At 41.7% G+C, this 22467-nt stretch overlaps 1 protein-coding gene across 1 annotated transcript in view; it reads left to right on the forward strand.

Moving 5' to 3' along the window:
• The window catches only part of QSOX2 (quiescin sulfhydryl oxidase 2), a 50503-nt gene extending 30219 nt beyond the window's left edge, over nt 1-20284 (forward strand). The window contains exons 10-12 of the mRNA XM_018564067.1: nt 855-1005; nt 14972-15160; nt 19380-20284. Of these exons, the coding sequence (XP_018419569.1) occupies nt 855-1005; nt 14972-15160; nt 19380-19897 (858 nt within the window). The 3' untranslated portion in view covers nt 19898-20284. The remainder of the gene's footprint in view (nt 1-854; nt 1006-14971; nt 15161-19379) is intronic.
• The last annotated feature ends 2183 nt before the right edge of the window (nt 20285-22467 follow it).

Raw genomic sequence — 22467 nt, forward strand, 5'->3', positions numbered from 1 at the left:
ATCGCCGCAAATGTCGGAGTGAGAGCAATAATTCTAGAGCCATCAATCACTGATAACACTAAACTGATGAGCAGTAAAAGCATTTTAATCGTCACGTATGCGCGTTTTTTGCGATTTTGCGGGCGCACGCAATTTTAAGGCTTGACATGTTTGGTGTCTATTTACACGACGTGACCCCGACTTTTATGTTGTACTAAAAATATGGGTAAGAATGTTTTATAACATAGGGAAACTTTTTTTTTTTTTTTACATTTATGGTACTTTTTTCATTATAAAGTAAAAACAAATAACCCCCCGTGGGGTCACAAAACAAAGCTCTATCTGTCCCCAAAATTTTTTAACATCTATTGCAAGGCTATAGTCCGGTCATGCTGACTGGTGACATTTTTGACTGACTGGTGAGACACCGCCAAATTTTTCAAGCCCTGTATATGAGTGTTTTAAATATGAATCTGGAGTTAATACAGTCTGCTTTTGGCGCTTTCCTCCTTGCACACCGTTTTCCAACTTTGACACAAAGAGACATTACTTATTTTTTAAGACTGGTGAGAGGTAAGCTCGGGATTGAGCTAATCAAGACTCTACCTCAGACCAGCACACTGGGTCAGAGTTTCTCAGCCAGTTTCATGTGTACTCCACAATTCATTTATTTCTGTATATGCACTAGTTTTTTTTAACTTTTAATAATTTACTATACAAGCCACAGTGTAATTTACCATCTCTAGGCAGATATGGTTTTCAGCAAGTGTTAGACAAAATTTAGATTTCTGTTTTCTGAAATGACCGCAGTGTTTGTATTTGAGACTTCCCAGAATCATTGCACACTTTAACATTTAAATTCTGTCATTTTACAGATTTCTGGAATCTTCCTCACAAACCACATCCAGTGGGTGGGCTGTCAAGGCAGCAGATCCCTGCTGAGAGGATACCCTTGTTCCCTGTGGAAACTCTTTCACAGTTTGACCATACAAAGTGCCACACAGCCTGAAGCCCTGGCTAATACTGGTAAGAATGAAGTTGTATTTAAACCACTGTAACTTTTTCTTCAGCAGATAGCATTGACGACCTAAAGGCTTACTATATATATTTTTGAAGTGTTAGACATTACATTGGGGTTCCCATCTAATACCAATTGGAGCTGAGGGAGCTGATCAGAGCAAATGGTGGCCAAAAAAGAGACCCATCACTGTGCACATGTTTATGTAACCCATAGCAACTGGTTTCTATAAGATATTAAAGCCTTTATAAACTATTGCACTCTTCAGAGCAGGATTATGCAGAAGGTTGCTATGTTTTGAGTTTTTTGTTTTAAGAAATGTATTTATTGAGATTGATACAGTACAAAACAAAGAACAGCAGCCTGGAATCAACCATATGTAGGGAATTTCCCCTCAGTTGGCTCATGTGCTAGAATCACAACCTAAAACAATAGGCATTAGATGCAAAAGGGTGGCCCTTGGGCCGGTCAAGAACTACCCCACAACTAGGAGTAAATTAGAAAGCTATCCGAGAAGATCTAACAAAAGGTACGCACTAGGAATCTGAGTCTACCGCAGAGTTTGAAACTTCAAATACACCGCTATTGCTTTGCGGACATAGAAAAAGAATAAGCTGAGAAGAGTATGTTCTGCATTAGTAGGGCCAACTCCTCTACCAATCCCAAAAAATACAATTTCGGTTAGGTGGTGAAGTTTAAGGAAGTGGCTAGAAGCACATACTCTACTACCTCCGGTAGCAGATCCACATCTCTGGCAGGTTGCAGAAATACTATGGTTAAGCTTGTGTAATCAATGCAGTGTGACTTAGGCTCTGTGCAGTAATTTAAACTGAAACAACCGGTCTCGCACTGCAACCAGGTGTTTAAACTGTGTATTCCAGACCTCTTCCCAATCCGCATCTTCCAGGTCTGGAATATCAACAGTCCATATGGTTTGTAGATGAGAGGGGTTTGACATAGGGTCTGTAACGATAGACGATAGAAGCAGGAGACCACTTTTGAAAGATGTTGTTCTCTAGCAAGAGATGTACTAACCGCGTGAACGATCAGGGAACTGAGATATGAAGGCATGAGAGAATTAAATTTACCAGAAAAAATAGGAGGGTGGAATTGAATACTTCCAAATGAATATCTCAAAGGGCATCGATTTGTTGTCACTGACTATGTTCGATAACCATTTAAAGTGCGACAGGAGTGGATTTTTCCACAAGGCAGTATGAGGTGATAAGCCTTGGGTGCTGTGAGGACACCATGACATCCCAGTCCACTACACTTTGATGGTAGTAAACATGGAGGAAGTGAGAGCTTAGGGAGCTTCGGGTCCCCTAAACACTGAACTCTGCAAAGCTTCCAAGGAATTCAGTATTGCAGCCTCCAACATTACTGAGGAGTCATTGGTATTTGATGATGCCCACCAATGAGCTGTCACTAATTGGGTAGCAAGAATGTACTTGTGAAGATCTGGTAGTGCCAGACTACCTTGAAGAGTGGGACGGGTCAGAGTAGACAATGTATATCTTGGGGGCTGGGATCCCCATAGGAAGAAGGAAATTAGTTGTGTAAACTGCTGAAAATAAGTTTTAGGAATCCATATAGGGAACTTCTGAAGAGAGATGTCAGTTTAGGTAAGATCTTCATTTTAATGAGATTTACTCTCCCAAGGTTGCCATATTTAACTAATATATTTGCCTATATTGTCCAATAGGCCTGATACCATCTAGCTTTACTAATTCATCTCTTTATAGCAGCTTCTCAGAATACTGGTTGTTAAAATGTGTGTAAACCCTAACCATGAACTATTCTTTTGATCTGTTACATATACCATTGAAAGTGTTTAGTTATATCTGTTTAATAAGGGCAACAAAACTGCCTTGTCAGAAAATTAGAGCTGTCCTGTGTCCTCTGAACACTTCCTGTGTTGTTCCCAAGAGCCCTCCTAGTTCTTATCATGGACTACAGAATTATTAGCCTTTATGTTGTAGAAATCTGAGAGGAGTGTCTGAGTAGTTTAGCAAAAGACACTGGGCAGGACTGACACCACTCAAATGTGTATTGTTAACCCACAACAGGGCCTAAGAGTGCATTTGTGGCAGATAGGCATCTGTTGTACAGAATGTATTTTATGTTTTTGCCTTGACATACGTTTTTACCTTCTTACAGCCTAACCAGTTTCCCCTGCCTTGGTAGCATGCATTCAGCAAGGGGGGTGCAGCTTACCTTCAACATCCTAAAAACAAAGCCACCTCCAGAAAGGCTACCTTACTCCCGTTTTTTCTTCCATGTAGCATTAATTTGTGCTTGTTCACTGACTTGAACTCCGTAAGGTTCATTAAGCTAGAAGTAGAGCTGTGTCCTAACGATATAGGCATTTAAGAACCGGGAGATAGGTTTACTAGTGCATAACTGCTTTTTAACTGCTGCTTTACTGCTTTTTTACTGCTGCTTTGCACAATCACACAAGTCACAGTAATGTGTGTTGGAAGTGTGCAACTTTATATGTACTTTACACTTGTGGTATTTATTTTACAACATTCCTCTTACATGATGTTTTCTCTCTATTTCAGCTAACACAGTGAATAATTTAGGTTATGTTCAGCAAGAGATGAGTAGAGAGTCTGAGGACGGCTTAAAATGACTGTGACCTGGTGTAAAAAGTTTGTAGGGTAACAACCATACACGAGCACAGTAACTTGTGATGTCTGAAACTACCTACAGTAGTATTTGTGTTGAGCCTTGTGTTCTTGGGGATGCCTTTATATGGTAGGCCCAGGCTGTACATAAGCTTCCCACCCCTGAAAACTTCTGCTTGAGTGGAGATCAGGTTCCTCTCTGCCAATTGCCAAATGCCAGAGCAACTACTGCTCACCTGAAGTTCTGCCATTTGATACTTATGGACAGTGCTGGCTTAGGACCAGAAGGGAGCAAAACTTGCGTACAGCCTTGAGGTGCTTATTCACTGTGCGATGTTCATTCTGAAATCGTACAGGAATGGTCTTGCGAATGCAAATTGAACAGTTGATGGTTTATCACCGATTTTTTTCGTTTTTTACATTGAGATCAAAAATTTTCATTCGGTCAGGTTGGAAAAAACTATTTCTGAACGAACAAAAATCGATGAATCAGTGGGGTTTTCGTTCATCAAAAATCTCTGCAAGAACACAGCTAAATTTTTTTTTTTATTATTTACGACGTTCTTCAAAAATTGGTTGGTTAGTATTAGGGATGCACCGATACTAGTAAATGTGCTGATACCGAGTATTTGGGCGAGTACTCGTGCTTCCAGCATCAGGAAGCCGGGCGGTGAGTTATTACACGCCGCCTGGCTCCCTGATTGGCCGGGAACCCAGCTTCATGCTCCCTCATCGCAGGGAGCATGGAGTTGGCTTCCTGGCCAGTCAAGAAGCTTGGGGGCAGGTAATGACTCTGCCCCCGGCTTCCTGATTAGTCGGGAAGCTGACCGATCAGGAAGCCGGGCGTGAGTCATTACCCGCCCCCCTAGCTTCCTGATTGGCTAGAAAGCCAGCTCCATGGCTTATCTGAAAGCCAGGTGGCGAGTCATTGCACACCACCCAGCTTCCTTAATGGGACTTTCGGTATTGGCTAGTACCAAAAAAAAATATTGGTATTTGTACTAGATACCGAAAAAATGGTATCGATGGATCCCTAGTTAGTATGGCTAATTTTGAAGGAAAATCGTAGAGTGTATGGCCACCTTTAGCCTAGAATTCAAGACGCTCAACAGAGACACCAAGATCAATTTGAAGACCGGCACAAGTACTTGCAGTCACAATGTGTAGCACTTCAGCAGTGTTGTTCCTTTAAAAAGGTATATGTATGTAGGAGATCAGAAATGCTAATATGCAGCAAAACATTTAAAAAAAACAGTATGTGAATACAGTTTTGTTTTTTTGTTTTTAATGAAAGGCTCGTTTTTCCTTACCCTTATACAATGGCTGCATTGTGAGTCCCATTCATAAAATACAGGTATGAGGTGTTAAGGCTGTTACCTCACTGAGTTCTCTCTGCTTAATGCAGTAGACAGAGCGCTCTGATTTGAGGAACACTGGTCACATGACTTTGGCCTGTAAGCAGGCACTCCTTCCAGCTTTTTTTCCTCTTATTTATTTGATACAGGTATTTTATATAGCGCCAACACTTTTTACACAGTGCTTTACATACCCTGTTTCCCCTAAAATAAGACCTACCCCGAAAATAAGACCTAGTACTATTTTTGGGAATTGCTAAAATATAAGACCTACCCCGGAAATCTAGTTGTGACCATTCCCAGGGCCGGTGGTAAGGGGGAACTTGAAGAGCCGCGGGAGAGAATCAGCGGTGCCAACAAAGCCAGCGCTAGAGGAAGCAAGGCGGCAATGTATGGAGCAGAGCTGCATAAGCTGATGCCTCCTCTATAGCGCCGGCTCCTGTCACAGGCGGAGTGATACCAAATGCACTCCGCCTGGGAGGAATCGATAGTGAAAGTGTGCTTCGCTCATTCTGGCCAGCGATTGGTTAGCAAATTGCTCTTGGAAAGGTACGGCACCCATGATTGCCTTGATCATCATATTTTTGTACATGAATACATGTAGACTTTTCTACATGAATAAGTGTGGATTGTTGTACATAAAAAAAAAAAAACCTACCCCAAAAATAAGACCTAGTGTGTTTTTTTTGAGCCAAAAAAATATACAAGAAAGTGTCTTATTTTCGGGGAAACACAGTAGTTGTACATTCACATCAGTCCCTGCCCTCAAGAAGCTTACAATCTAATGTCTCACCTCTGCCTATCTCACATACATTCAGGGCCAGTTTACACAGGAGCCAATTAACCTTCCAGGATGTCTTTGGAGTGTGGGAGGAAATCGGAGTACCCGGTGGACACCCACTCAAGCACAGGGAGAACATGCAAATTCCTTGCAGGTTAATGTCCCTGACTGAAATTTGAACCGGAGACTAAGTGCTAGCTACTACGCCACTGTGCCGCCTTAAACTTCAAATCTAATTGTTATTGCTTTGCCAAATGCATATTTATAAAGCACACCTCTGTGCTTTTTCAATGTGCGGTATTTTTTTTATGTTTAAAGCTGCATTCAGCAAGGGTTTATATAAGGTTTGCTGCAAGGGTGATGGAGTTTAGAAGGAAATCCAATGCATATCTGAGATATGTGCTGAAATGGACACTTAAGGTCCAAGTGTTCCTATGGAAAGGGGCATCTGTGCAAGACTTGTCAAAATATATATATTTTTTAAAAACGTAACTTGCATCAAACATGTTGCAAAAGGAAATCATTCTTTGAAAAGAGCCATAGTAAATTGTTCCATCTCTCATAGATTCCATACATTTGTCACCACTTCCTCCATTTGACCAGTGAAAGGTCATGAATCAAGTATTAAGGGATAGTGGTGAAACTTATTGCACTTTGTATCCTGTAATATACAGCCTCGTAATTGACTGCAGGTCACTCTTTTTACCCCCTTCCTCATTATTTGATTTTAGAAACACTGTTATTCATTGATTACACAGAAAGCCATTTGGAGCAACAGTCCAAGCTATTCTTATCGACATACTGCTGACGAGCTGAGTTATGGGGGACGCCATTAAAGGTGCCACCTTAGAGTTGGAGGTCAATAATTAAATGGACGCCAAGCTGGGTGAACTGTTCAAGCCTTGGTTAATGAGTACAAAGGGTAAAACACATTATATGAGGGTGACAAGAAATTTGTATGTGCATAATATTTGTAAATGACATGAAGTATGCACTTGCAAGTCAACTTAGATGACATTTCGGCCCCTTTTCTTGAGAAGATCGAGTATTATTGGTTGCTTTTATTTGTCTGATTCTATCAACACATTATTAAACTGATTGATCCCAGCAACATTTTCAGACAGATTTGGGATTTTTAATTTACTATAGAAGTTTGTGTTTCTTTTTTTTACTTATTTGATCAAATTTTTGATTGAGCTTTTAAGATTCAATTGGAGATGCATAACATGAAGCTCTAGGCCAACTGCTTTATTTCTTTTTTTAATTTTGCAGACCCCTGATATTTCCCTTTTCAAATAGAAAAAGATTGAGTCCTTAATCTCTTTTTCTTTAGCCCCAGCACTCAATGAACAAGAGGCACTCCATACAGAGGATTCCTGTTCATTCACTTACTTTCAACCCTGTTATAAATGGACAGGAAGCCTCTGTACTGAGCTGCTTCCTGTTCATTTATGAACAAGGAAATAGTAAATATTTACGATCTGCTCACTTTATGAATGAATAGGAAGTTATGTATAGCACTTCAGTTCATTCATAACTGGGGACATAACAATCACTATATCACCAGTTGTTTACAAAAAGGGAATGATCAGTACTGATCACTGGGTATTTGTTCTGCACAGGGAAGGATCGGTAAATATTTGACATATTTACCAGTCCTCCACTCTCGATCCTGAGCAGGTAACCTCCTCCTGTCTGTCACCAAAGCTCTCCCCGCACCCCCCTAACAGCTGGTCTCTCCTCCCCCGCAAAAAACAATACCGTGCGCTCTACACCAGGAACACAAGATTACATACCGTGCTGACCGCTCCCCTCCATAGAGAATGAGCAGGTCAGATTAATGTGTGTTCCACAGCAGAGGTGACTTGCTGGGTGGGTTCATATGGCAACTCGGCAAATACACACAGGTTTGGGGGGAGCGCTCCTCACCACTGGGCACCCGCTGGTGGGTTTGTGTCCCCTCCGATCCCCACTGGGTGCAGCAGGGATCGAAGGGAGTACAGAGCCAATCAAACACCGGCTCCCAACGGGGAGGAGAGAACTAGGGGATGCACACCAACTGATTTTTGACAATTTATTTTCATTATCAATTTAATCAATTAGTTGGTTGCAGCCCTGAAGGAATAGTTGGAACCACTGATAGGTTTTAATTTTTTTGTGTCTCCATTAAAGAGCTATAAGGAATGGAGTGAAAACTCTTCCAATAGGGAAGAGAGAGGATTTTCCCCAAGATTGTGGCGATTTCCGTTTGTTTCCTGAGGCATCTCTGGGAATGGGAAGTGCTGTGATATCTCCAAGATGGGGACACAGATGCCTTTCCCTAATTAAAAAAAAAAAATTACACAGTTGGGCTGTATCTACTTTGAACTGAATCCTTATCTCTTAGCCTCAAATGTATTGCTTTATACCTTAAAACCTAAAATTAACCCTGCTAACAGAACTCTGACTTAACCACTATAGTTTCCAGATTCAGACCTACTTCTAAAGTGTTGAGGAGAAGTGGCTATGCAGTGGAGCTGTATTTCCAATGTTTGCACGTGTCTCTCGCAGTTTGTGATATGACACCATAAACAGATTGTTTTTCACAGCGGGGTTTTTAATGCTTCTAAAATTCTATCAGGATTAAGTTGTTCTCTGTATTATTTCTTACTTGCACTGGAAAGGGTTAAGTCTTTAAGTCACTGTTTCACAAACACTTTTATTGGTGTGAAAGGCACCACCGCCTCTGGTCTCTAAGTGGTGCCGCACTTGACTGTGTCTCGCCTCAGCCGAAATCTGACGACAAGTACTTCTTACGCTAAAAGAATTGGGTCACTTGGAGTCTGCTGGATTATGTCTTGGGGAGCTTGTTTTCTCCCCTCCTCTCCTTGTATCTTCTGTTAAATCCCATCGAATAAAAAGCCTGCGGCCCTCTAATCCTCGCCAGCACCAGGTAGGGCTTTAATGGTTATTGTCCACTTTAGAGATTAGGGTAACCCAGAATGGCAGTAGTTGGCGAGGAAGGAGGCAAGGAGGATTACTCTATGATACACGGCAGATGTTACTGGAAGATCCATCCAGGGACTTAAGAGCAAAGAGAATGAGCCATTTTGTCTCTTAACTCCTTCAGACCAAGCCCACTGCTGCAGGATTCTGGGTAATGGAGAAGGTGATGTGTGCAAACAGCATTTTATTCTTTACACATGAAACACCTCCATCTTTAAGAACTATTCAGGATCTTACTAAACTATAGAGTATTCTTAAGTGAAACCCATTCCGTCTTTATGCTCTTTGATGTTCAGGAGAGACCTGTAAAATTCTAATTTGCATTTAATTACTTGGCCCCATGCTTCTTCTAGGGCTATGATGTCATTGGTAGCAGAGCTGAATGCATTTGCATCTTCAGCTACTAAAACAAACCAAGACTAACTGTCTAAGGCTGGGCACACACCTTACAACCATCGCAAGACTTCTGTCTTGCGATGATTGTAAGGTACTTTAAAAAACGTACGATCTGCCTATGTTGCATAGGCAGATCGTACTTGCGATCGCAAGCCACGCTTGCGCACACCGGCCCATACGGCGGTTATCGTACGGACATGCCACAAACGTGCCGAACATCGTACGATGCTCGGCGGGTTTTCGAACATGTCCGTAAGTTTAAAGTCGTGCGACCTTACAGTAGTAGAGGTCGCACGGCTTCCACACACCTTACGATCATCGTACGATCGCGGGATTTCCCGCGATTATTGTACGTTAATTGTAAGGTGTGTAGGGACCCTTAGTCGGCACAACTCCAGCCGGGGTTTTACAGTCCCTCTTTCAGGCATAGGGGGACACGAATCTATAATGGGCTTTGCCTACCTGTTTTAATGTACTAGTTATTGTGTGCTGTATATGATGGGGAGGGGGTTTGATATTTACTGCATAGGTAATCCATCCATTTTTTCCCTGCTTCTGTTCTGAAGATATTGATCATAGGCAGTGGATCTGCAGTGTTTGAATTATTGCATCCCCTTGTTATGCACATGCTCTCTCTGTATCTGAATAATTAGATTTCTCAATTGAGGATAATGGACTTTACCACCTTTAAGTTGGTTCAACAGGGTTCATTTTTCACTTGCTCAAAGCTTCAATTGAGATCGAAAGATGGTGATTTCACTCAGCAGGCCGTGTTTTAATTTGGCCTTGGGCTCTGTGTATAGTGCTGCAAAAAAAGAGCCTGTTGCAAGAGCAAGAAGTGAAAGATTCTGGCAAATCTTGATGACATTTTTTAAAGTGTATTACCACTTTCGTAGTCAAATTTGAGAGAACCCCTCTGTTTTATGTGTTCCTATGCACACAGCATAGTTACATTTTTTTATTCTTATTTCTGAGCAGTCACAGTGATCTGTCCCATATTTTCCAACAAAAAACTTGCGCCGATATGTGACACAATAAGCTGCATATACTTACAATCTGTGTACTACATACTAAAATCTCAATCTTGTGTGCAGGGATTTAAATACAAAGACAATATAACAATTGTTACAATGTAAACACAAGTATAAATGAATCCATCGTTGAAAATAAGTAGCAATACGTGTCCATAAAAACCTTTTTTATATATCCAAGAAGATTATTAAAATATAGTCCCATTCCAAAAGGATCCTACTTTAAAGATAGCTGCTTTTTAAGTTTTTCCACGTGTGAGTAACAACACTCCTCCACCGCTGCTATTTTTTTACACCCTAAAACACCACCTTCACTTCACCTCCACTCGTGAATAGCCCTAGAAGACAGCCTCTCTCCTCTTTATTAGACCGCAATCAATAAGGTTCAGTATTACCCACCCCTTTAGCCCGCCGGCAAGTGGGGTAAACCCTTCGGTTTGACTGGCTCTGCAGTGATAACTGCTCTTACTACGTCTCATCTGCAAGCCCGGTCCTGTTCATCTTTTCACCTTTCAGCTTCACACTTGGCAACAATCCTAAACTCTTCTTTGTGATGTACCCGCTCATACAAGAGATGAATAAACTTTAAAACTTTTATTAAAAATCTACTCGCATAAAACGATGCATCCTTTCCTGCCATGGTTTTTGTGGTCCCCCGCTCTTCTGGGGGACCCAGTACCTTGGCAAATTAGTTCAGTTCAGCAGGGAGCAGGCCCGAAAATGTCTTCTCCAGGCTGCTCCGTGTGAACAGTGAGACAGGAATGCTGCACTCAGTCTTGCCGTCTCAGCTGCCACAGGATAGCCAGCACAGTACTGTTCTCAAACTCCTTCAGGTTTTTTGCAAACTCCAAGTGGGCTTTCATGTGTTTTGCACTGAGGAGAGTCTTCCGTCTAGCCACTCTGCCATAAAGGCCAGATTGGTGGAGGGCTGCAGTGATGGTTGCCCTTCTGCAACTTTGTCCCATCTCCACAAAGAATCTCTGGAGCTCAGTCAGACCATAGGGTTCTTGGTCATCTCTTACCAAGACCCCTCGCCCCAATTGCTCAGTTTGGCCAGGCGACCAGCTCTTGGAAGAGTCCTGGTTGTGCCAAACTTCTTCCATTTGAGAATTATGGAAGCCACTGTGCTCTTGGGAACCTTCAGTGCAGCAGAATTTTTTTTTGTAGCCTACCCCAGATCTGTGCCTAGCAATAATGCTGTCTCTGAGCTCTGCAGGCAGTTCCTTTGACCTCACGGCTTTTGCTGTGATACAGTATGCATGCTCAGCTGTGAGGCCTTCTAAAGAGAGGTGTGTGCCTTTCCAAACCAATCTATTCAATTTAATTTACCACAGGTGGACTTGGACTCCAATCAAGGTGTAGAAACACCTCAGCAACAATCAAGAGAAATGGGAGGCATCTGAGTTAAATTTAAAGTGTTGGTGCAAAGAGTCTGAGTACTAATGCCAGTGTGATATTTCAGTTTTTCCTTTTTCATGCATTTGCCAACATTTCTAAAATTCTGTTTTCCTTTTGTCATTATGGGGTACGGAGTGTAGATTAATCAGGGGAAAAAAGAATTTAAACAACTGTAGTATCAGGCTGCAACGTAACCAAATTGAAGAAAGTGAAGGGGGTCTGAATACTTTCGGAATGTACTGTGTATATATACACGCACCTCTACTGTATGAAAGTTTGTTCTGTGCATCCATTTGCACTGTACTGGTTACCTTTTGAAGATATTGTTAAAACCAATGAAAAAAATTAGCCAAAAATATATAAAATAACCTTGCACATTCCCTATAAAGATAAATTGTTGACCAAAGACAAAGTGGGCTACCTTTTTCAAAAGCTTAAACCTGCATTTTTAAAGGAATAGAACTGTCTATTGCCTGACAACATGATAGCTTTGAAAAATAACACGTTTGTAGATTGCCCAGGGTTCAATTAAAACTTTTCCATTTATTTCAGAATCATTGTAGAAAAGGACAAGTTTCGAATTAATACTTCATTAAAATGTAATCACTATTTCTCTACGGACTGTGCTCATTATGTGTCTCTGGTCTGGCATTCATAAATCTCTCTGCATCAAGTACTATTTCCTCTTGAAAGAATTGACTGTCTGTGCTTTGAGCTATTGGCTGATTTAATTTTCTTTCTAAAAATTGTTTTGGAGCATTTCTTTAATGCCGGCTTTTAATCTGCCATAATCTTATCATCCAACATTTTATTTGTGTGTCTACTCAATCACCTGACATGACATGTTGGAGCAGAGGAGAATGCGTTCAGCTTTTATTAAACAATATAGCAATATGTTTTGTGGAGATGGAGAGATGAAATTAATTATTACTGTATTATAATATGGAAAAAGTTCTGCTAATAACCATTCTTAAAGCTGTAGTTTTTCCCCAGTTTTGTATTTTCGAGAGAATTCAGAGTGACTTTTAACCCAAATCTGCATTGAAGTATATCTATATCCAATTTTTGGCTGATCTATTGAAGAGCTACCACATTGCTGTATGGTACAAAGTGGCTTTTCCTCTGCTCTGAAAACACGGGGTCACTTGCTTGGCACAACAAAAGAACACCTTGTGTTCATTGATAAAAAATACTAGGCATTCTCTGAATGGCCACTGTCCTGAGTGAGGGACCCCCTGTGTTTCCACAGCAGTGGGGAAGCCGCACAGTACCAGGACCTGGAAGCTGAGAAGCTCCAGCTACTACAGTGCTTTACAGGTTACCAGTAGCCCACTCGGGTATAGGATAGGCAAACTTTCATTGGGCCAAGCTGGACCAATGTAAGCATGCATAATAATGTATACCTGAAGTTCAGCTTTGTTAAGTAGGGAAGGCTAGACCCGCTTTTGGCTTTTGATTGTCAGTTTCCCTCACATCCTGTCTGGTAAAAGGTTGTCACTAGAACAGAAAGTGTGGACAAATCTCTCTGATGGAGTCTTGGATAGCAAAAAAAAACCTGACACAGGTTCTAACCTTTCCCCATTCTATGCAAAAAAAAAAAGGTTTTTGGTGTAGATGCATTTTAATTCATGCTTTATTTTAGAGTTGTATGACTGACTGCTTTTTAGAATGACATAACTGAGCTAATGTTCACTAGTGACCAGTGACATCACTGACACTTTTTCATGTTTACAAGAACACTGGGGACCAACAGCATGGTGGCAGGTAACACGTTTGTATGACTGCAATATACCAGATGTATATAGTAACAGCACTGTGCTCTGGGTCTCTTCTTATGCCATTTTGTACCCAACTACTTCGTTATCTCTCCATCAAGCCTATTTTGTCTGTGCTGAAACCAAAGCCTCCATTCCGGAATCCTGATACTGGCCATCCCTCTCATATTTCCCGCTTCCGTTCCTGATAGACACAGCAAAACATTACTGCTTCAAGGATGTTAAATATTGATTTGACTAAAGTGGGCATTGGCATTATGCCAAGCCATTAGATGGAAGACAAGCTGCCAGCTCCTCGTTCCAGTTGCCTCCATAGCATTGGTTACGATGGCATGTTGTAGCAGTGCCTATTGTTGTCCTTTTAATCATGATGTGAAAACGAGAGGCTAGTTCAGCAGTGATGCACAAGATCTGCAATTCAGTCCTTTGGGCATCATATAAAGACTTTGACGCATTCTACATTTATATCTTTATTGCTATCTGGCCTTGCCTGTGCTAATGCAAGAAGCTACCATATTTTGTCTTTTGCTGCAGTATACAAGGGGATGTCTGTCTCACTAACTGGTTATCGGGCAGCAGCATCCTTGGCAACCAGTTCAACATTACGTGGCTTTATAACTGATCTTTGTCAACAGTGAAATATACATATCTGTACTTTTAGCCACCAGAACATTTCTAATGCTGTTTAAAACGCCTTGTGACCCAGACAGTCTTTTATATAGCATAGCCAGGTCTGTGACCTCCCTTTTCTTGCCATTTGGTGATCCAGCTTCTTCACTGACCTGCCTTCTGTGTGGTTATTGATGGGGCAGCACCACTCGGAGGAGGCCATTCCTGTAGTCATCTTAAAGTGTGTGTGTGTGTGTGTGTTCCATTTGTGAAGTCAAATTTGAGAAAACCCCTGTATATGTTTGTGTTTCTGTTTACACAGCATAATGATAATGAAAATTATTTTTTTTACAAAATATTTCTTTATGAGCACCTTTTTGACATGTCCTTGTAGAAAGACTTGAGACAGAAATCTGTAGACTGCGTTTCTCATTAACTTAACATGCAATACAGAACTAGGATTCTGATCCTTAAACCCTTTGTTAGGTCAGACAGTGTTCAAAATCTACTTTATAAATCATAATGAAATACACAATACCGACAGGGTTAATACTCACCCCTCGCAACCCCTAACATTACAAAGATGGAGAAGCAAGTAGCAATTTTAACCCTTAAGAAGCCAAGAAACTAATCCAAGTAAAAGCAATTTAAACCACAGGAAACTTTTTTTTTAGCTTATGCTATGTGAATGGGAACATGTAACAATATAAATAGGTTTTATCCCATATTTGGAAATACACTTTAGGTGTTGGACAAACAGCACTGTGCATTGCAAAAAAAACACTGATTGGTGTACCCTTCTACTTACAATGTAAGTGCTACTATGCAGAAGATTACAGTTTAAGTGAATATTTTCAGATTCTTATACTAATTGTGCTTTAAAAAATACATATATTTATAATGAATACTTAACTAGACTTTTTTTGGTTTAATATTTGCTTTACATTTTGGAGCCGATTTACATTTGGATGCTGAATTATGTTTTTTTTTTCGTTTTTTAAAATTTCCCCTTAGCTTTGCAAGGTGACCCCCATGCGGTGCTGAAGGTCATGAGGAGGTATATCTGGGAATTTTTCGGCTGTCGTGAGTGTGCGCAGCATTTTGAAGCGATGGCAAAAGAGTCTATAGACACTGTGAAAACTGCAGACGAAGCGGCCCTGTGGTTATGGCAGAAACACAACGTGGTCAATAATAGACTGTCTGGTATGCAAATAAAATGATTCTGAACGTATTAGTTGGGGCTAAAGGAACATGTATCTGACTGCAGCCTATCAATTTAAATACTAGCACCTATAGTCATTCCCAAGTCGATGCAGCTCCCCCCCCAGCGCGCAAGGCTCCTGACGGGCTAGGATTACTATGGTCCACCAACCCGAAGGCCGGCGGACCCCGATCCTTTGGGGACCTGCCGAAACAGGTCCCTCACAGTACTAGGTTGGGGGGATCTCCCAAAGAGACCCCCTGGGTGGGAGGAGACAGAGAACCTTATATGAGGGCACAGAATCTCATTCCCAACTTCGGGAAAAGGCCCCGAAGGAATCTGCACCCATAGTCATCTGTGGGTCAAAATAGGAAAAATAAAGTGCCAATCGTGCATGTAGTGCGATTAAAAAAAAATCTAAAGTGCCAGTGCACCACGCTGACAGGCCTCAGGGGCCGGAGTGCAAAAATATTACCCGGACTAGCCATAAGGCCTGTCCAAGAGGCGTTGTGCAGAGAAATGCAATAGTGCCGTGTCCATGTGCACAGTGAGTCACTTGTGGGGTCCCACACCCTAGTGATGTTCTGAACACCCATGGGACTCCACCCCCAGGGGGCACAGCACCACAGGCTCTGCCGCCCTCCAGCCAGACCAAGCTTTTCTCCATTCCCATCAGAAGATAGCACCTTCAGAGATCCCTCCACTGGAGCCAACCCATTATCAAGGGTCTAAAACTCCAGTGGAGACCTGAACCTCCTCCGGCACCCACCAATTACACCAGGAATTACTAAGCCGCCATCTAACCCTCTCCGTAGGCGATGGCGGCCGTTCTGTCCCCGACAAATAAGAACAGATTTTTTTTTTTTTAAGAGCCCGTGGAACAAACTTCCCCCTGTGAACAAAAAAAGTGAACCGTGAAATTACAGCACACATAAACGTGCACAAGGATGCTTGGTCCTTCAATAAAGAAGGGACCTCGAATTCCCGACCCCCTGGGGCGCAAGGCTCTTGATGGGTTGAGATACTTTGGTCCACCAACCCGGAGGCTGGCAGGCCCCGATCCTTCGGGGACCTGCCGGAACAGGTCCCTCCAAGTACTAGGTAGGGGGCTCTCCCGAAGAGAGACCCCCTTGTTCGGGAGGAGGCAGAGAACCCTATATTAGGGCACAGAACCTCCTCCCCAGCATCAGGAATAGGCCCCGAAGGTACCTGCACCCTAAGCAATCTGTGGGTCAAATTTCAAAAACAAAAAACGTGCCAATCGTGCATGAGGTGCAATAAATAAATAAAGACTGCCAGTGCACCACGCTGACAGGCCCTAGGGTGCCGGAGCGCAAAAATATTGCCCCGGACTAGCCATAAGGCCTGTCTCGGAGGCGAAGTGCAGAATATGCAATATGGTGTGTGTCCATGTGCACAGTGAGTCATGTGGGGTCCCACACCCAAGTGACTTTCTGAGCACCCCTGGGACGCCACCCCCAGGGGGCACAACACCACGGGCTCTGCCGCCTCCCAACCCTCCGGCCAGACCTTGTGGTTCTCCGCTCACATCAGAAGGTAGTGCCTTCAGGGGCCCTCCCACTGTCTAGGGTCTACCCGATACTCTGGGCCTGACGCAACTGGCAGTGGACCGAACCCCATCCAACACCCACCTTTACGTCAGAGGGTACTAGGACGCATCCACCCCTTTCCATAGGTGGCAGCATCCTTTCCCCTCCAATAACTGATAAGAACAGATACTACACTTGTTCTTAGCCAAAAGGCCAAGAAGCCTTTTGTGTGGCACAGCATTTACTGTACATAAAGGTCCCCTCCCAATCCTCATTATGACACTAAGGGTGGCTATGTTGACATCAGCAAAAATAGCAATAAACACACACTTGGGGTTGTCTGTTGCTTTATATTTATGATTGTTTAAATCATGGAATTGTTTAAGAGCAGAATTTCATGTAACAAGCTTTAAAGAATAACGCCAGGCAACAATTGAATTGGCTTGCTAATGCTGGGCAGGGAACAAATTTGCTTCAATCTAAAAGTCCACTCAGTTAACTTGAGGTTTATAAAAACATCCCATGATCCCCTACAACTGATCCAGCAAGGCTTTCAGAAAGAATTGCAGCCTTTTGCTATTTGTTGAGTGCAAACACTCACCTTCAGATCAATATCACTTTGAATGTAATATTTGTGGTACAACCAACTGGAGAAAGATCTGAAGCGTAATTTTTCTTTTGGAGTGATTAGGGGTGTACATGATTAGCAGAATTCAGTATGTATAATCTCAGGCTCATATTTAGGTCTTCCTGGAACACCTGACAGCTAGTAATCAAAGGGCAATGCACAGCAGTTTGGTCTGATACTTGGGCTGTGCCAGGGTGATTGAAATCTCCTAGCAGGTAAGGTTTTGCCTGTGTTCATGCATCCGTGCTGTTTTTACCAGCTGGAAGTGTACATTTTAAATGCAAGGTTGCTGCATTTGTTTAGGTTTTTTAACAGCAGGTTTCAAAAATTGAGCTCTGAATGATTGCACAATAATGGATTTTGCTGGCTGCATGCTTTTATCCTGAAAATGATTAATATGAATGCTTTCAACACTAAATATGCTTTTCTAGTGGGAGGAGATCTATGGTTGCTTGCATTTTTACCTCATGCTCAACTGCAATTTACTGCACACCTTTTCAGAAGATATTTCTTACCATTATGGTTAAAACGTATTCATAGGCACAGTAGCTAACCTGTGAAAATTGCAATTTACCATCTCTTGCATTTTATTTACCTCTTGCAATTAATTTACAATTCATTATTAGAATTATAAAATGGAGTGTTTGCTAGGTACACAATTACTAAGAAGTTTTCGATTGTAGGTGCAAATACTGAAAAATAAATAAAGTCTGCTTCATCACCACTGAACAATGCTGCAGCTGACATTACCTTTATATTCACTGCCATTTCTGTGTTCAACCATTTAGTTCAATACATATTTAGCACTTGGCTTAAGGCCCCATTCACACTGAGCGATTTATCAAGCGATTTTTGCAGCGATATTGCTCATATTTCCACATATTGCTCTATGTAGCTTCTCCAATCCATTTCAACGGAGCTGTTCACATCTCGTCGCTCAATATCGCTTGTAGCTCGTCGCTGTAGCTTGTCGCTCCTACATGACCCTTTTTTCGAGCGATTTCGCTCCTGATTGCATACAGCCCAATAGGGACAAGTCGCTCAATATCGCTCATGGAAAATGGCGCGATTTTCATGTCGCTCAGTGTGAATGGGGCCTTAGAGGGCACAAAGCGCACTATAGCTGTATTTTCTGTGTGCGTGTTTGCTATAAAACTATAAGGGACATGTTTACAGAAAGTAAAATCTTCCATGCTTAAAACTAAACCAGTTTGCTTGTAAAAATCCCTTTTTTTTAAAATGAAAAACAAGTTTTGAAATGGTGATAGCTGTGGGGAATAAGAGCATAAGAAGCAATATAGTATTCTTGCAGTAACATATGTATTGCATGATGTGTACACATTATGTGGTGCATCAGTATGTCAGTGGCAGATGCATAACACCCCTTTTTGCACTTGCCCAGGAAAGGAAAAAATTATTCACACTCCCCTTTTATCAGCTTTCTCTGTGCTTACCATGTTTTCATAGTGATAGCTCTTTGTCCTCAAATACAGTAGTCCAGGCAAGGGGCACTGGGGAAAAATGACCTGCAAAATCTTTTTCCTTGTCTTGGCTCCTGGGCAGGCGCTGGATGCAAAACCTGAGCAGACCACTGCAGCAACATGCACGTAAAGGGAGCAGAAACGTAGGCCCCCTGGAAAGGGATCAGTGACGCACAGTTTTGACTTGTAGCAAACTCTTCTAGCCCTGTCCTTTTGAGGAATTGATTAGATTCATGCTTCTCCATTCATTTAAGGTACTAAAATTAAAACAAATAAACCATGGTGCTGGGGGAGTAACCATAGGGTTGTGCTATGCCTGACTGGGAACAGGAAATCTTTACCTTATTGCTTTATTAAATAGACAATAATTGTAAAATGTTGTTGCAGTTGGTGGCACCTATTTGATTTCTGTACTCCTAGGATTTTACAGTTTTTATATTCCAAAATGTTTGTTTTTTTCACTTTGATAATGTTGTTCATCATATAGAATATTGTTCTATGTTTTGCCAGTATAATTTGTGGTATACTAATAGCTCACACTAATGTACCGTTCTTCATGCAGGCGCGCCGAGTGAAGACCCGAAAAGCCCAAAAGTCCAGTGGCCAACACCTGACCTTTGCCCCGCATGCCATGAAGAGGAGGGTGGTGTCCATAGCTGGAATGAAAAGGAAGTTCTTGCCTTTCTTAAGCAACATTATGGTAGCAAATACATCTCCCTGCAGTATGCTGACCCAAACACTGAACGGTATGACCTAGAAGATGGAAAAAGTGACAAACTCCCTACAAAAAGTCTAGGAAACGATAACGACTCCGAAAAAGACAAGCATCGCAATCACCCTAGACCTGAATTCTTAGACAAGTTAATTCAAAATCAACCAAACAGAAGCAAAAATTCCAACCAGCATCCTGAAGACAGCAAAACGCCTGTCACTTTTCTAGGCATTGGCTTCTCCAACATAGATATGAGTCTTTGTGTGGTCCTTTATATAACATCTTCATTATTCCTTATGGTTATGTACTTTTTCTTCAGAGTCCGCTCGAGACGGTGGAAAATTAGATACAACAGACCTTATGTATAAGTGTGTGTATGTTTTTGTTTTTTAATTTAAAGTGTCTCGCCATTGACTTAAGACCACAAGCGTTTTGTACTATTTGCAGAACCAAGTCTGGTGATCAGGGATATGTTTTAATCTACATTTTAACTCCTTAAACTGTTCTGACGGTGCTGCTGAGCAAAGTATTTGTGGCTTGTTCAAATTGCCTATTTTTTATAACCTGTGGCAAACATAGCAATTAGGCCATTTTGAAGAGTTTTTAATATGTCCATCCAGGAAGCCTTTGTTTAGAGTCTTGTGGCCTTTACCACCAGCTTGGACATGCTTCAGATCTATAACTTGAATTTGAGGGGCTGCCTGCTGTAAAACACAACGTGACATTCCCTTCAGCTCGTGAACTTTTTGAAAATTCAGAAAAAACAATGTTTGCATTGACGTCAGTCTTTGATTCCAAAACCGCTGTGCTCATGATGTATTGGCCCTGAGCTTGATTGTCCTCAGCAACATTAAGCATAAGAAATTATTACTTAGGTTTCTCAGGAATATATATATATATATATACACACACACACACACACACACACACACACACACACACACACACACACACTTTCTGGGGAGTCACCATCCACCATGATGTATTCAGCAACTCTTTGAGAATTTGTTTGCCAAAGTGTTTTGTTGGGGTTTTTTTTCCATGGAAGTGTAATTCCCAATTTAAACAAAGGAAATGACATCAGTCACTCCTGTTGTTTCTTTCTTTTTAAATTAAAAAGAGGAGGATTAAAGATTTTGGGCCGTGAAGTCTAGCAAAGCCCTTTTTTTGTGAAAGGAAGCGGAGGAGCCTGGAGGCCGGTATTTGTGGGATTTAATGTTAATCTGAGTATTACAGTTTTGACCAAACTTTTTCCCCTTTGTGTATATTATGTGTGTTTGTGTTTCCTCTTCATGCAGGTTGGTGAGTGCTTTCAGTGCAAACTAATTTATTAGAAGACTATGTTTTGCTTTGTGAGACATTCATATGTGTAGCCATATTGTATTTGGCAGTTGGGAAACTTCAGTAGTACTTTGAGCCACTGACCGAGAGGAAATTTGCAGATCACTAGTTTTTATTTTACTATGATTCACTGGCTTCATTTTTTATTTTGGGTCCGTATAGTAATGTGAGAGGCAGTTAGGCCACTAACATTTTTTAGGAGGTGGTCAGCAAAAGCCATGGCAATACTTGTCTCGGCACAGGTTTCTTTTTAATGTTTGGGTCAGTCCACCCAAGTTTTTTTTTTTTTTTTCCCAATTTTTGGGGGAGATTGTCAGGTCAAGCCATCTGTTGTGGAATCTTGTGCCTGCATTCCCAGCTCCACTGCAGAGTTGGTTTGTCTGCCTTTTCGGCATCTGTTTTATGATGCCATACAGCATAACGAGTCAGATCCTGTTAGAGAGACCATGGGAAGAAAGAGAAGCAAGGAGTTCCAATATCTCACTGCTAGTAAACATGAGATGCAAGAACATCATTTGTAACCAACATGTTACCATCTAACCAAAACTCTCACATGTCTGTTTAGAAGAACTGACTAGGTATGGATAGCTTTATTGATGTAAATGAATGTATGTAAGGAATGGTCAGATTTATTCATATTTGTATACAGGTATAAAGTTTGCATCCTAAAGAGGATAACATTTTCCTACATGCCTGATATTACACTGATAACAAGAGACCATATTGTGTCTGTATAGTGGACCTCATAGCAACACCAAATGTCTACTTGTTCTAAACAGTTGTCACCTGAAGGGGTGTCCCTAGTGGCAGACTTTCCTTCACCTCCTATTCAGGTGGCAGCTGTAACATTTTGGGTTCCCCATTATTTTTTGTCCCCGTGACCATAATCGCCAGGACAATGAGGGCCGGTGTTAATGGGCTTTGGTTAATAGAATCAGTTTGCAGATTTTTTTTTAAAATCAGTATTCATTGACTGGTGCATTTGACCACCAGAGTGGGGATTATCAGTTCATTTTTATTGCCTTAGAAAGTCAGATGTGAAAACATCAGAGGGTCTGTGTGGAAGACTTAAGAACATGCAGTTAGGCCTTGTTCCCACTGGCTGCTCTACTCAACCTTCCTGATGGCCATGAGAATGTGACAAGGCATCATGTCATGGAAAATGCCTCAGTATTAGCAAGCAACTAAGCCATGCATTCTCTACATTTATGCTGCAGTACCAGACTGAACTGCGCTTGTATTTACGTGCCAAATGTGGCTCCCCTGCCAGCAAATTGCTGGACGGATGGTTAGATTGCAGCTGGGAAGGAACAGTCTCTGGTTGTGTTTTAACATCCAAGCCTGCTTGATTAGATTAAACTGAACCTGTGAGGATGGAAATATGGGAGTTGCCTTGATGAGTTGTTTTGAAGGTGCCTGCTCTGGAGCCAACATTCTCACCATGGCACTCGCCAAGCATACACCTAGTGAAGTCAGAACTACTGTCCTACCTACTTGTTTCAAGTCGGCAACTCACAGAGTAATAAAGTCAGGATCAGCATGATAGTCATTTGGCCTGCACCTTTTAAAAAAACAAGTCAATAGTACCTCCCATATT

Source organism: Nanorana parkeri, unplaced genomic scaffold, assembly GCF_000935625.1.
Source record: "Nanorana parkeri isolate BGI_ZX_2015 unplaced genomic scaffold, ASM93562v1 scaffold719, whole genome shotgun sequence".
Classification (NCBI taxonomy): domain Eukaryota; kingdom Metazoa; phylum Chordata; class Amphibia; order Anura; family Dicroglossidae; genus Nanorana; species Nanorana parkeri.